Below are 16,771 nucleotides of genomic sequence, written 5' to 3'. Positions count from 1 at the left end.
ATGAAGACAGGCGAAGGATGTGGCCTTTGTGGGGCACATGACTGCTGACTGATGTGTTTCCTTTTATGGGCTAGTTTGTAGACCCCAGGAGATCTAAGTGTTGCACTCAGATCCTTCAGCGGGTGAAGGGCTCCATCTGTTTTAAAGCTGAGTAACTTCAGTCCCTCAAAAAGGCGTACACTGTAGACTGCATCTCCTGAGGAAAGCCCAATGATCCTTGCAGCCATAAGACCTGTTATACAACTACTGATGTAGTTACTGAATGAGATATAGCATCAGTTACTCCAGTGAGGCCGGGAAGCTAGTTTCGGTGATTAGTTAACTCTTGTTATCCAGAGTGGCACACTCCTCCTTTGTATGAGACAGCCCGTGTTGGCAAAGATGTGAACTTTTCTTAATTAAGGAAGTCATACCTGGCCATCATGACCTCGTAATTAACAACACACAACTGCAAGCTAGCAGAGGAGTACGACTTACGGTCAATAAATCAAATCTGTTAGGTTCCCCATGGTGTTTTGGAGTGTTTTTGTCCTGACAACTTTTGATTAGCATCTGCCACTATTGATGATGATGATGATACTGGCTGCATATAAGAGAACTCAGCCCCTGAAGATGGAACTTGATACTTTTCATCCACTTTGCAGGATGTGGGAAGCACTATAAGCAAGATCACTCGTGTAAGGGCCATCTTCCCTGAAGAAGCAGACTATAAGCTATTGATTAGTTTATGGATAGATTCCTAGACCTCCTCCATTGGGATTTTTAAGGAGTTAGAGACTGTCTTCTGGAAGTCCTGAAATCACCTAAAATTGTTCAAGATGTACTTAGGTGAACCACAGCATCACTACTGGTTGAGGAAATTATAGTGGGCCCAAACAGATTAACAAAGGAACTGTGACATCACCTAAATGTGAGGACATGCCAGAGAAAGTCTGAGCAGGTGGAGGCTCAGGTGCAACCTGACATCGCTATGGGTGTAGAAGGAGAAGCCTTAGAGTAACAAGACCTGTCTGGGTAGTTCCATCTTCCCTGAGTAGTCCAACGCCCCTCAGTGTGGGCACATGGGCATTAAAGGGTCAGAGTCTGGTGGCCATGGTGTCAGGAACCACGGCCCATGTCCTGTCTAATGAGCATACCAGTATTTGTCTTGAGAGAAATTCCTAGATTCTCTAAGTGAGGCTGAGGAAGGTGGAGATGACCTTCTGGGAGAGTACGTATGGGAACGTTCCATTCCCTAGCCATCATGTGAAGCCATCCAAGAGGACAATGAAAAAGGAGCATGCCAACTCCATAGGTGGTGCCATACATGTGGGCATTGTTGGTAACAGCAAAGCGATACTCTTCACTATAGACAGAGTGTCCTGGTGCCACCAGCAATACAGATCTGGACAGCAAGGGAGATTCTGGTTCGTGCAGCACTATGAGGACTGTCAGTGCTGTATGGCACAAGGGAACAACAACAGAGACTGTGCCATGACATCACTGTAAAGATCTAGAGATTATTCCGGCTGTCTGTGGTACTGGAAAAGCCATTGTTGGTGCCAATGTTAAAGAGCTGGAGGTTAACAGAGTTAAGTTGTTCAATTAAAGTTTTCAGCAGTGCCACTTTGAATAACTCATTTGACTGCTATCTCTGAGCTAAAGCCATGGCAGCACAGCAAGATTCAGCATTGGCAGGAACCACATGGGACTGCAAAGTCTTGAAAGTAGAGTGGTAAAGGGAAGAAATTCTTTTTGAGAAGATTTTCAAAAAGAGGATCAACCGCTAGAAGTCCTCTTGGCCTGTACCTTCTCCGATTATCTTTTATTGTGTTTGGCCACTCTAAAAGCCAGAGCTGAAGATAAAGCCCTGTGAGTCCACGAGCCAGCATTTGATCACTTCAGCACTGGGAGGTCATGGACAGTGGTGTCCTGAGATCTAGGCGCTGACGCCAGCTTCATGGACTTGCCTGTGAGATATATCTGTAGTCGAGCCTTCGTCTGAGTCCTGCAGATAGCAAATTTTCCAGGATTTACAACTCCCATAAGCAGGGCAGGCATTTAGTTGCCCATCATTTTAAAAGCATGGCACCCTCAAAAACGAAAAAATATTTGAATCTGGGGAACCTGGAAGAATTAGGAGGTAGTGAAAGGAACCGAGTGGTGGTTGGTGCACTTTGCCTTTTCATGCCCTTGACATGAAGCAGGAAGGGCTACATGCATCCTGGAGATGAATGCACAGCTGGTATGAAAGCAGGGTTCTGCTTCCTCAACTACGGGCTGTTGTTCCGAGAAGAAGAGGTTTGCTGGAAGCAGATGGGGTCCACCTGACCAAGAAGGGGAAGAGCATCTTCGCACACCAAAGGGGGAAGGTGACAAAAGTCCACAGGTAAGCATAAAAAAGTGATCTTAACAGAGGGATAGATGTTTGGGGTGACATTGAAAATTACAATACAGTCAAAGGAACAATAAAAAGGAAATCAGTGGGGGAACTGCTTAACATCTTAGATGTCTATACACAAATGCAAGGAGTATGGGAAATAAACAAGAACTGGAACATTTGTCCGTAAAATAAATCGTAATTTAATTGGTACCACAGAGACTTGGTGGGATAAGTTCTATGACTTGAATATTGGCATAGAGGGGTATGGCTTGCAGGAAGGACAGGCAGGATAAAAAGGGACGTGGTGTTGCATTTTAGATCAAGAATATATACCACTTGTTCGGAGGTCCAGAAGGAAGAGAGAGGCAGACCAGTTGAAAGTCTCTGGGTAAAAAAAAAATATATATATATTGTATATAGGCATGGTTGGGATCTACTCCAGAGCACCAAACAAAGAAGGTGGAGGAGGCGGCAGTATTTCTAGGACAAACAGAAATATTCAAAACACAACAACACCCGGTAACAACAACAACACAAATTTTCCAAAAAGTTCTTGGACTGTATTGGGCACAACTTTTTGTTTCAGAAAGTGGAGAAAGTAACCAAGGGGACTGCCATTTCAGACTCAATTGTGACCAACAAGGAGGAATTGGTAGCAAATCTGAAGGTAGAAGGCAATTTGGGTCAAAGTGACCATGAAATGATAGATGTCTATGATTCTAAGAAAAGGAAGGAGTAAGAGCAGCAGAATAAGGATAATGGACTTCAAACAGGCAGACTGACAGATGCAAAGAACTAGTAGATAGATTTTTCTTTCCATGGGACCCTACGGGAAAAATGAGTTCAGGTGAGCTGGCAGTTTCTCATGGCAAGAACATTAAAGACACAACTGCAAACTATTCCAATGCAAAGGAAAGACAGGAAGAATAGGAAGAGGTCAATATGGCCCCAACAGGAGCTCTTAATGACCTGAAAATCAAGAAGGAATTCTAAAAAAGTATAAACATGAACAAAATGCTAACGAAGAGTATAAAAGAATAGCACAAGAATATAGGGACAAAATCAGAAAGACTAAGGAATGAAATGTGTTACCCTTAGCAAGAGCAAGAAAAGGCAATTAGAGGAGGTTTTTTAAATACATTAGGAACAAGAAAAAGACAAAGGAAAGCATAGGCCCTCTACTTAGCAGGGAAAGAGTTAATAATTAGGGCGGTCAAGTGATTAAAAAAATTAATCCTGATTAAAGTTTTAATCACAGTGTTAAACAATAATAAAATACCATTTATTTAAATATTTAGGATGTTTTCTATGTTTTAAATATAGGCTGGAGCTTCTCTCTGGCTGAGTTGCTAGCTGGGGCTTCGTGCCTCTTCCCCCCGCTGCCTGCTGGGGCTTCGTGTGCCCCCACCCCTCTCAATGGAGCTAGTCTCCCCACCACTGATGCCTTCCTCCCCACAGGCATTAACTATGATTAATTGACAGCCCTACTTATAACTGATGACTAAGGCTACGATTTTCTCATGGAGATCGCTCAAGTAATGGAATCCACTGGGCCCCCACCCCAGGATCTCGTAGCTGCTGCGAGCAACAGGAGCCCCTGGAGCTGCGAGCCACAGGGGGACCCCACAGGTCCAAGCTGCTGGTGGTATGGGACCCTGAAGCTCTGAGCTGGGGTCCCCGCAGCTGCCAGGGGCTGTGTAGAGACCCTGCAGCTCCTCTTTTCGTCATGGATTTTAGTAATAGTCAGAGACAGGCCACAGGCTTCCGTGAATTTTCTTTATTGCCCATGACCTGTCCGTGACTTTTACTTAAAAAAAAAAAAAAAAAAACCAACCTGTGATAACATCTTAGCCTTACTGATGACATCAAGAAGGTTGAGGTGTTTAATGACTATTTTGCTTCAGTTTTCAATCAAAAGCTTAATAGTGACCAGATACTCAACACAATTAATATTAACAAGGGGGAAGGAACACAAGCCAAAAGAGGAAAAATATGTTAAAGAATATTTAGATTATTTGGACATATTCAAGACAGCAGGGCTTGATGAAATGCATGCTAGGACACTTAAGGAATTAGCTGAAGCAATCTCAACTGTTAGCAATTATTTTTGAGAAAGCATAGAGGACAGGTGAGGTCCCAGAGGATTGGAGAAGGGCAAACATATCTTTAAAAAGAGGAACAGAAAAGGACCCAAGGAATTACAGACCAGTCCACCTAACTTCAATACTTGGAAAGATGTTGGAATAAATTATTAAACAGCTTGTAAACAAATACAGGGTTATAAGGAACATTCAGCATGGATTTGTCAAAAACAAAGCATGCCAAATCAACCTAATTTCTTTCTTTGACAGTTACTTTCTGAGTGAATAGGGGAAGCAGTAGACTTATATCCCTGCAAGCCTAATGTTTTTCAACTGAATTGAAAAGGTGTGCACTTAGTCTTCTTTCTAAATGCCCCTGCTTATAGACTGTGATATTGGCAGGTACATGTAAACCATTTTCATGACCACAGTCTGTAATGTCACAAAAACAATGATGTCTTCAGTACAGCATCCACAAGACAGAAATTGGACCGCAAGAGTGGAAGCTCCAGCGCAATCCAAAATATCTGAATTAATATTCTGTCAAATTCAGGGCCCCATAGAACTTGGCGGTTAATTTGCCATACACCAAGTGTGCTCACAACTTCAAGTTTGATAGTGGGGAGAGAGTGCAGAACCTCATCTCCAAAACAACCGAACAGCTTAAGAGAAAGGAAGATCTTCTTTAGCTGTTTCCAAAGTGGGACCAGTTTTTCACATTTGGGGCCAGATCTCTAAAAGAAGTCAGCTCTTATTTAGGCACCTAAAGAAGATTAAGTATATCTTGATTTTAGTGCAGTTCCACATGACATTCTCATAAGCAAATTAGGGAAATGCAATCTAGATAAAATTAATATGGTGAGTGCTCAGTTGATTGAAAGACCATACTCAAAACAGTAACTATCAATGATATGCTGTCAAACTGGGAAGGTGTAAGCAATGGGGTCCCACACAGGTTAGTTTTAGGTTTGGTACTAGTCAATATTTTCATAAATGACTTGGACAATGCAGTGGAGTGTGTGCTTATAATATCTGCAGAGGACACCAAGCTGGGAGGGATTGCAAAAAAACAAAAAACAAAACCTGGGCACATTTAGTCTTGAGAAAAGAAGACTGAGGGGGGACCTGACAACAGTCTTTAAACATGTTAAGAGCTGTTATAAAGAGGATGGGAATCCCTTGCTCTCCATATCCACTGAAGGTAGAACAAGAAATAAGGAGCTTAATCTGCAGCACAGGATATTTAGGTTAGATACTAGGAAAAGCTTCTTAAGGGTAGTTAAGCTCTGGAGCAGGCTTCCAAGAGAGGTGGCAGAGTCCACATCGTTGGAGGTTTTTAAGAACAGGTTGGATAAACATCTGTCAACCATGGTCTAGGTTTACCTGGTCCTGTTGCAGCAAAGGGAATTGGACATAATCCTTTTCAATCCTACATTTCTATGACTATGAATTTCAGGTAGCACACGCACCACATGGAAACTGTTGACCAAAAGACTGCAAACTCAAGGACTTACGCACCATTAGTGGAATGTTTCTATGAATAATCATTCAAAAGAGAAGCCCCTGCTCTCAGAGATGTGTTTGGGGGTGTGTGTGTGGAATCCTTCCCGACATGATGCCCCCAAAGAAGGGGTAATGGCTAGCCAGGGCCCTGCACTAGGTCCAAGGAGCCAGCCAGGCTCAGCTCTTTTTACCCATCCTCCCAGACAGGTTGCCTTCTCCTGGTATTCCTAGTCAGTTTCTTGCTGCTTCTTTGATGAATGCTCATGTTCAGTTACTTTAACATGCTGACAACATTTTGCTGACAACAAGTGACAAAGGGGAAACAGCAATTTTAAAAAGTCTCTCTCAAACCTGAGTGAAATTTCATGAGGCCAAGAAAAGGCATGTTTCTGATCCCAAAGCTTTATCTCTGCCAAATTGCAAAGGCCTGCTGTAAACAATGAGGGCATCAGAACTTTTCTTAACAAGGTACCCAGAAACTTTTGTAGTGGAAAGTGTTGGACAACCTAAATATAGGGATCACTGTGAGCTCCCCCTGTTATGCTCATTCACTACCCTACAAGTCTAGGAGCATTATTTTACTTCAGCTCTTTCATGGCTCAATACTGGATAGTGAGGAACTGCTGATACATAATCACATCTTTGGCAATGTAACTATTTTATCTTATGAAATGTGATTAAATATAGATGTTCTCTGTTTACTATGGTTTCACAGTATAAAGATGATCAAATTCTGCCCTCAGATTGCCTTTGCAAGCCCACTAAAGTCAACCGGATTGCATGGGTGTAACTAAGTGCAGAATTTGGCTCAATCTTTCTCTATTCCCTTCTTTACTATGGGTCCTTGCCTTCCAGTAAATCCCAGTTCTTTTCATACTAGAACCATTCCCAGTCAGTAAATTCTAGTCTCCTGTTTATCTGTCTCCAATACCTGATGCTTAGTAGGACCAAATTCCTCCCTGCATCAACTTCTTCTTAAGACTCCTACCAACTTCCAGTTGCTGGCCTCTGGCAAATATTCACCTGCCAGTCACCTACAAATTAAGGTACTTTTGAGCTAACAGTTGTGCTCCAGAAAATTTTAAACCCAACCTATATTCATGAACTTCCCCTGAAAGTTGTAACACAGAATTTCATGTATAATATCCACTAGAATTCAACATAAACAACCCAAAGCATGGTATAAATCACAGCAGAGATAAACATAGTCCAAATTTTTTTGAAAATCTAACAGCTATTTCTTTAGAAAACACAACCAATTACTTTAGAATAAATGAGTAACAGCAACAATACACTTTAAAATGTTATAATAATATATTTTAGCTTAGTTTGATTTAAGTTACTACGTATTTAAATACTTCAATTTTATAACAATTGTCAAATACTGCAACTAGTTATTGTTGCCACTTTAAGAACTATGCATTAAACAGTTTTAATTTTGATAGCTGCATTCTGGGTTAAACAATTTTCATTTGTTCTTTATATCTTAGATAATTTAATATTTACAGACCTCTCTGGCAATGTGACTCAAGGCTTCATCTTCTGCAGAGAATCTATCTTTTACTGGAGTTCTTTTCCTCCCCGATCCAGGAGTCCCCATTTTTATTCTCTAGTTTCTGGATTTCTTTTGCAAGAATGAACTGGTCAAAACTCAACTTTCAGATCTGAAATAAAAAGCATAAATATAATTAGGTTTTTTTTATTCTTTATATGTAACACTAAGCACTTAAGAAGTCTACTTACATAGTAAGATTTCTCTGGCATTTTTTTCTGAGGGAGGAGAGAAACAGGGGAATTTCAGAATCTCAGCTTTCATTTTAGAAAAACGTCTTGCCCTTATGGCCATAGACCGGGGTAGGCAACCTATGGCACGTGTGCCAAAAGTGGCATGCAAGCTGATTTTCAGTGGCACTCACACTGCCTGGGTCCTGGCCACCAATCCGGGGGGCTCTGCAATTTAATTTAATTTTAAATGAAGCTTCTTAAATATTTTAAAAACCTTATTTACTTTACATACAACAATAGTTTGGTTATATATTAAAGACATAGAAAGAGACCTTCTAAAAATGTTAAAATGTATTACTGGCACATGAAACCTTAAATTAGAGTGAATAAATGAAGACTCGGCACACCACTTCTGAAAGGTTGCCGACCCCTGCCATAGACACTACATTCTATTTGCATTCAGTAGAATTCTTAAGTCTGCAGGAAGCTCCAATACCTTTGCTGATGCACAGAGTTTTGTCAAGCAGCAACTTGTCATTGTCAGTATCTTGTCACTTTTCACTACTACTATTCAGAACCCCATAGGCAGTACTTAAGCTCTCACAAACATTCATTTCATTCTACAGCTACTAGTAAGAGTCATAAGCAACAGTAGACCCAAATACTGAAGCTATTCGCTGAGGTGGGACTCCTCCCAAAATGGAGGTAAAAAAGGGTTAGGGGCTAAAGTAGAAAAAACTGCCCCCTTCACAAAAGGCTAGTAGTAGGCTAGTAGACATACACATACATACCCTTCATTGCAGCTCAGAGACCTACTACTTACGAGATACTTAAACTTAAGATTTTTTTAGTCAAAAAGTTTGCTCTGGAGCAGGATAAAATTGTATATGCCAAGTAACGGCTCACAAACTGTTTAATTGTAAGTTCCCTTTATTAAATTTTTTTCATTGGAACTGCTAAGATGACCTTAAGTTAAATGTTAAACTGATTATAAAATCATTGTAATAGGGAAATATAAAACAACATGAACTTTGTTCAAGAGGGTGGAGCGTTACATTTCTTAGCTGCTTTTCTTCTGAGAGTTGCAGGATTAGATAAGGAACTTTAAACTTACTTTTTATTGTATGGTACTGTATACAGCATAAATAGTATCCTATAGTATACACCGGGGTAGGCAACCTATGGCACGTGTGCCAAAGGCAGCATGTGAGCTGATTTTCAGTGGCACTCACTGCCCGGGTCCTGGCCACCAGTCAGGGGGCTCTGCATTTTAATTTAATTTTAAATGAAGCTTCTTAAACATTTTAAAAACCTTATTTACTTTACATACAATAGTTTAGTTATATATTAAAGACTTACAGAAAGAGATCTTCTAAAACCATTAAAATGTATTACTGGCACGCAAAAACCTTAAAATTAGAGTGAATAAATGAAGACTCGGCACACCACTTCTGAAAGTGACCTACTGTAGAACTTGGCACAGAATATTAATCTTGTTTTAAAAATTCCTGTTATTCAAATTTACTGAAATTATATTAAAGATGTAATGAAGTTTCCCTTTAGCATTTAGAATTTAGAATGCATCTGATGCATTTAGAATTCAGAACACCTGAATGTCTATTTTATATATACAGCATTTATTATAAGCATTATTATGCTGACTGGCAAAGCTGCATTCCACCTTCAAACCTCACATATTCAGGTTTTAAATAGGGTGACCTGGGCAGGGTCAATCTGTCAAAATAAAGATTGCAAGTGCCAGAAAAGCAAATACAGCAAGCTGCTCCTCTCAACCAACAGAACCCTTATCTGTAATGGCCTAAGATGTTTTACTTTTCTGCCTCATTTACTCCGTGCCCTGAAACGCTTCTGCAGTTTTAACAAAAACAGAAAGAAAAATCTCTGTCTATTAAATGTTAATACTCTCCCATACAGACATTTTAATTCTGCAATGCTTTCATAAAACCTTGCGGGACAACAGAACTTTTGGTGCTACAATAGCAACATTCACACTCAAGGTTTCTCAAAACAGCCGTACAAAATACATACTAGTAGCACAGTGATTATATAGAGGCGATAGCACCATTCAATAGCTAACACACAAAGCCTTTAACATTAGAACATAATTTACCGAGAAGAGAGTTCGCGAAGACACCATGGCATTTTCCTATTCCATTAACAGAAAGTCTATCGTCAAGTGCCCCCTCAAAGATAACTAGCTTGGCATGTAAAAGGTAACACAAATATCAACTTTGCCCCACAACTAATTCATCTTATCACTTTGTTCATTTCTTTTTCTATTCCTTTACATTCCCTCCTGATATATCTACATGTATATACAACCTAAAAACACCTTCCCCCCACCCCCCCACTTCCCTGGGGAAGAACCTTACTCTCAGTCCCACATACTATGATCTTCAGATTCAAGACTATATTGCAAAAGTTCTCTTCATAGTGTTCCCTCCGGTTACAAACATTGTATTTTAGGCCACACAACTAATCACCTCCCATGGTGCGAACTGTTCTGATGCCTGGATCTAAGCCTACAGAGTTGGTACCACATATATGCAAAGCATTTAGACAGTGAGAGCATTCTATAAACTGACAAACCATCACTTGCCTTACCTCTTTTTCAAAGAGTGTCACGGGGTCTTTAAATGCCATCTGAACAGAGTGATTTTTATTTAATGGCTCATCCAAACGGGAGTGCTAAAAGATCAACAGAAAACCCTCTATATAGCACTGGATTGTCAAGATACCATATGACATGGGTGAGCAAACTTTTTGGTCTGAGGGCCACATCTCAGTATGGAGGGCTGGCTGTGGCAAGGGATTGTGGCACACGGAGGTGCTGGTGGAGAGGGCGGCTCTGGCTGGGGGTGCAGACTGTGGGGTGGGGCTGAGGATGAGGGGTTTTGGGTACAGGAGGGTGCTCTGGGCTGGGATGGAGAAGTTCAGAGTGCAGGAGGGGGGTCTCAGCTGGGACAGAGGATTGGGGTGCATGGGGGGGATGAGGCTCCAGCTGGGGGTGCAGACTCTGAGGTGGGGCTGGGGATGAGGGTTTGGGGTGCAGGAGGGTGCTCCGGGCTGGGATCAAAGGGTTTGGAGGGCGATCAGGGCTGGGGCAGGGGGTTGGGATGCAGGGGGGGCTCAGGGGTGCAAGATCCAGGCAGCGCTTACCTGAAGTGGCTCCTGGAAACAGTGGCCCATCCCTCCTCCGGGTCCCATGCAGAGGTGGGGCCACGCTGCTCTGTGCACTGCCCCATCTGCAGGCAGCGCCCCCACAGCTCCCATTGGGAGCTGAGTGGAGCTGCTGCACACGCGGAGTGAAGCAAGGCAAGACCCGGCTCCTGCTCCCCAGCTGGAGCCTGAGGGCTGGATTAAAAGATCTGATAGGTCGGATGCAGCCCGCAGGCCGTAGTTTTCCCACCCCTGCCATACGAGTACAGTTTTTGCTTTGGGATAACAACAACCAGTAACAATATGGAACTCAAGTCCCAAGCAGCAGATACTAAAAAGTAATTTGTATCTTAAAGAAGTCTATCTATTCATTCTTGGAGAGCAGAGCTGTGCTATCGTATAAGGCTTCCAGCGCACACTTAGCAGTTGAAGTGATTGAACTGCTAACCTCTCCACACAACAATAAGCAGAACATTTCAACCATAGGGTGTGCATGATCTGTACAGCCTGCTGATGCTTTCACCTGTCTATGTTTGGCTGTGGTATTGATTTTATTTTTTTTTTTTTTTTTTTGAGAAAGATGTTCATATGTAACCTACATTGACATGTTAGTTTTGAATGTATAGAGAGAGAGAGTCAGTATAACCAAGCACCTCTGTGAATAAACAAGAAATAAAATTATATACATAGATTCATACATTTTCGGATCAGAGGGAACCATTATTATCATCTCTTATATAACAGCTATGACGGAATTTCACCAGCTGATTCCTGCTTTAGGCCTACAACTTTTGACTGCACTAAAGCATGCCTTTTTGACATTCAGTCGTGATTTAAAAACTCCGAAGAGAACATCCCTAAGTGGTTTCAATAGTTAATTACCCTCACTATTAGAAATGTAGGCTTTAGTCCTCATCTGAATTTATCTAGCTTCATCTTCCTGCCACAGAATCTTGTTATACCTTTGTCTACTAAATTGAAGAGTCCTCTATCATCAGAAATCTTCCCTTCATGTACTTAGACTATGATCAAGTCCCCTTTCTCTTGGTTCAACTGAACAGACTGACATTCTTTAGTCTATTACTGCAGCACAGGTTTTCCAGAACTCAAATTGTTCTTGTAGGTCTTTTCTGAACTCTTTCCAATTGTCATCATCATTTTTAAAGTGTCAACACCAGAAATGTGCACAGTATTGCAGCAGTGGTCTCACCAATGCCATATTTAGTGGTAACAGCATCTCCCTACTTCTGTGATACTCCCCTCACTTATAAATCCAAGGATCACATTTGCTCTCTTCACCACCCCACCACACAGGGAGCTCATGTTCAGTTGATTATCCACCATGACCCATAAAATTTCTTTCGGAGTCACTACTTTCAAATACATAGTCCCCGATCCTATAAGTGTGACCTACATTCTTTGCTCCTCTGTGTATGACCTTACCTTTAGCTGTATTCAGAATGGATAAAAATCAATGATTTAAAAAAAAAATCCGATTTAAGTTGGATTTTTTTGATAAAATGTTTTTTTGAGGAAAACACCTATCTAAAGATGTTCTTAATTAAAACTATTATAGCTCAAAGATATCATCCTGGAATAGGGAGTATAAATTCTAAGACAATACATTCATGTAAAGTTTAAAGAAAAGTTTTGTAAATGAGTTCCAATAGTTCATGAATTAGGGACCCAATCTTATGGAATTCCAGGAGCTTCTATATAAATTATTTAGGTTAATCTTTCTATCTACCGAATGGGACTCTGTGCTCAGTCTAGAAGATACCATTAGAGATGCTTAGTTTTGCAGTTCTCAAACTGTGGATTTGTGTCTCCAGAGAGAACATGCTTCTTAACAGCAAAAAAAAGGTTTTAAAATAAATAAATATAGAGAAGTGAGAAACAACAGACCTCAACGCTATTGTCCCTCTGCAAATTTGTGTACACAAAGTCAATCCCTTACCTCTCTTAAAAGTGCAAAGTTGCAAAAAGTTCAATGAATAGAAGATTGTTGGGGGGTGGAATAGATCTGGACAAGAAGAAGAAGTCAGGAGATAAATGTGAGAAGGGAGGGACAGGCAGTAGAAACAAAAGTCAAACTGTTTGAGCAGCATATTTCTGAAGTCTTGAGGTCTTTTTGAGCGTAACCTTCATTGATTTGAGATCTACCATACCATTCTCTCATTAGAAGGGAAAACCTATAATGGCAGCAGGTAGTAAAAGAAACCCAGTTTGGGAATGTTTTAATGAAGTTCCTCTGCGTGCGAGTAAGACAGGCATGCGTGCAAAATGCAAACAGAGCAACAAAGCCCTGGTCTATACTACAGGGTTAGGTCAAATTTAGCTGTGTTAGATTGATTTAAAAAGGACTGAGTCCACACAACCAACCCCGTGTTCCGTCAACCTAAAGGGCTCTTAAAATCGATTTCTGTACTCTTCCCCGATGAGGGGAGTAGTGCTAAAATCGACCTTGCTGGGTCGAATTCGGGGGCAGTGCAGACAAAATCGACAGTATTGGCCTCCGGGAGCTATCCATTGTGACCGCTCTGGACAGCGTTTTGAACTCCGATGCACTAGCCAGCTACACAGGAAAAGCCCCAGGAACTTTTGAATTTCATTTCCTGTTTGGTCAGCATGGTGAACTCAGCAGCACAGGTGACCATGCAGTCCCCCTAGAATCGCAAACTAGCTCCAGCATGGACTGAAAGGGAGACACTGGATCTGATTGCTGTACGGGGAGAAGCATCTGTACAGGCTGAACTCAGATCAAAAAGAAGAAATGCAAATATATATGGCAAAGGGCATGTTGGAGAGAGGCTGCAACAGGGACACATAGAAGTGCCGCGTGAAAGTTAAGGAGCTCAGGCAAGCCTACCAAAAGACAAAGGAGGCAAAGGGTCGCTCCAGGTCAGAGCCCCATACATGCCGCTTCTATGATCAGCTGCATGTCATTCTACCACTATCCCACCACTCCCACCTGCAAGGGGGGATTCTCACGTACAAGGGAGGAGGATTTTGTGGATGTGGAAGAGGAGGAGGAGGAGAACGTGCAGCAGGCAAGCGGTGAATTCATTCTCCCCGGCAGCCAGGACCTTTTCATCACCCTGGAGCCAATACCCTCCCAAGGCGGGATCTCTTACCCTGAAACCGGAGAAGGCAGCTCTGGTGAGTGGACATTTGTAACTACAGTACAGAGCTTAAAAGCAATAGTGTTTAATGTTTGATTTGCCCTGAAGAATTGGGATGCATTCACGGTAGTACAGCTACTGGAAAAGTCTGTTCACACGTCTGGGGAGGGAGCGGGAATCCTCCAGGGACATCTCCAGGAAGCTCTCCTGGAGGTACTCAAAGCCTTTGCAGAGGGTTTCTGGGGAGGGCTGCCTTATTTCGTCCTCCAAAGTATGACACTTTACCACACCAAGCCAGTAGCAAGTATTCTGGAATCATTACAGCACAAAGCATGGCAGCAAATGGTCCTGAGTTTTGGTCGCATTCAAGCGAAATTCGGTCTATATCTTTCTGTTAGCCTCAGTATAGTGATATCATTCATCATCACCTGGTTGAATTAGGAGAATTTTCGTAAGGGAACAGTAAGAGGACCCCATTCATGCTGGGCTGTTAGAGGGCTGTAAGAGGACCCCATTCACACTTGGCTAAACGGGATCATTCCAGAGAATTGCCATGCGGCGGGGGTGGGGGAGTGAAGGGATCATCCCGGAGAATAGCCAGGGAGCCAGGGGAGGAGAGAAGGGAACATCCCAGAGAATAGCCACGCGGCGGGGTGGGGGGGAGGCCTGTGCTGCACATCCACCCGAAAACCACAGCCTCTCCTTTTAAATGTGAAACTCAACCCATTGCTTGCTCTAGGAAAGGAGGGTGCTGCAGTTTGAAAACATTCCCACGTTATGAAGGCGTAAGAAGCCAACCCCGTGTACCAAAAAGGCTTATCATGGCTGCCTGGAAACCAAATTCTGTTGCCCAGCCATGTGCGTGTGATGTGTCACCATACTGGCAGGTGCTTAATATAAAAAGGCCAAATTCAACCTTTTATCTAAAGCACATATGCTGTCTGTTGTAAATTGCTTGATTCACTGCGAAAGAGTCTCCCTTTTGTTCTCAGAAATGTATCATCTTAAATTTTACTCTCCCTTTTTATCTCCCCCCAGGTGCAAATGTTTCTACCCTCCCCCTATCACCTCTGTCCCTGAGGTTATCGCAGATTAGAAAGAAAAAAAAATGCACTCACGATGACTGTTTGCCAAGCTCATGCACTCGTCCTGCACTGACAGGGCACAGTTTAATGCATGGAGGCATTCAGTGGCAGAGACCAGGAAAGAATTGAGTACGAAGAGTGGAGGTAGGACGCGATGCTGAGGCTAACAGGGGAGCAAACGGACATGATGAAGCATCTGTCGGGGGAGCACACGTCTGTTGGAACTGCAGGAAAGCCAACAAGAGCACAGCCTCCCGCTGCATCCACTGTATAACCGCATGCCCCCCTCCCCAAGTTCCATATCCACCTCTCCCAGATGCCCAAGAACGCGGGGGGAGGGGGGAGGAACGGGGGGGGAAGACTCCGGGCACCCAGCCATTCCACTCCAGAGGATGGCCCAAGCAACAGAAGGCTGTCATTCAGTTTGATTTTTAGTGTGGTTACAATAAGCAATGTGGCCTTGTCCTTCCCTCCTACCCACCCCACCCAGGCTACCTTGTCCGTTATCTTTTTTTTTTTTTAATTAATACAGAAAAAATGCATAGTTTCAAAACAATAGTTACTTTATTTCGAAGGGGGGAGGGTGGTTGGCTTACAGGGAATTAAAATCAACAAAAGGGGTGTGTTTACATCAAGGGGAAACACACACAACTGTCACACCATAGCCTGGCCAGTCATGAAACTGGTTTTCAAAGCTTCTCTGATGTGCAGCACGCCTAGCTGTGCTCTTCTAATCGCCCTGGTGTCTGGCTGCTCAAAATCGGACGCCAGGCGATTTGCCTCAACTTCCCACCCCTCCATAAATGTCTCCCCCTTACTCTCACTGATATTATGAAGCACACAGCAAGCAGCAATAACAATGGGAATGTTGGTTGCGCTGAGGTCTGACCTAGTCAGCAAACAGCGCCGGCGAGCTTTTAAACATCCAAAGGCACATTCTACCACCATTCTGCACTTGCTCAGTTGAACTATAGTTGAACTGCTCCTTACTATTGTCCAGGCTGCCCGCGTATGGCTTCATGGGCCATGGGAGCAAGGGGTAGGCTGCGTTCCCAAGGATAATTATTGGCATTTCAAAATCTTCAAGGTTAATCTTCTGGTCTGGGAATTAAGTCCCTTCTTGCAGCTGCTCAAACAGCCCGGACTTCCTAAATATGCGAGCATCACGCACCTTTCCCGGCCATCCCATGTTGATGTCAGTGAAACATCCCTTGTGATCTACCAGTGCTTGCAGCATCATTGAAAATTACCCCTTGCGGTTTATGTACTGGTTGGCAAGGTGGTCCGGTGCCAAGATGGGAATATGCGTTCTATCTATTGCCTGACCAGAGTTAGGGAACCCCATTGCAGCAAAGCCATCCAGTATGACCTGCACATTTCCCAGAGTCACTACCCTTGATAACAGAATGTCAATGATTGCATTGGCTACTTGGATCATAGCAACCCCCACAGTAGACTTGCCCACTCCAAATTAATTCCCGACTGACTGGTAGCAGTCAGGCGTTGCAAGCTTCCACAGGGCTATTGCCACTCACTTCTCAACTGTCAGGGCAGCTCTCATCTTGGTATTCCTGCATTTCAGGGCGGGGGAAAGCAACTCACAGAGTTCCAGGAAAGTGGCCTTACACATGCAAAAGTTTTGCAGCCACTGTGAATCATCCCATACCTGCAACACTATGCGGTCCCACCAGTCTGTGTTTGTTTGCCTGGCCC

At 42.8% G+C, this 16,771-nt stretch overlaps 1 protein-coding gene across 9 annotated transcripts in view; it reads right to left on the bottom strand.

The window, feature by feature from the left end:
- The window catches only part of LRRFIP2 (LRR binding FLII interacting protein 2), a 153,498-nt gene that overhangs the window by 128,249 nt on the left and 8,478 nt on the right, over positions 1-16,771 (bottom strand). For all 9 annotated transcript variants that reach the window (XM_043508815.1, XM_038388202.2, XM_038388201.2 and 6 more), the window contains exon 2: positions 7,457-7,610. In XM_043508815.1, coding sequence (XP_043364750.1) covers positions 7,457-7,546 — 90 coding nt within the window. In that variant the 5' untranslated portion in view covers positions 7,547-7,610. The remainder of the gene's footprint in view (positions 1-7,456; positions 7,611-16,771) is intronic.

Source organism: Dermochelys coriacea, chromosome 2, assembly GCF_009764565.3.
Source record: "Dermochelys coriacea isolate rDerCor1 chromosome 2, rDerCor1.pri.v4, whole genome shotgun sequence".
NCBI lineage: Eukaryota > Metazoa > Chordata > Testudines > Dermochelyidae > Dermochelys > Dermochelys coriacea.
The sequence above is the reverse complement of the archived record's forward strand: the minus strand, read 5'-3'. Positions and strand labels throughout refer to the sequence as shown.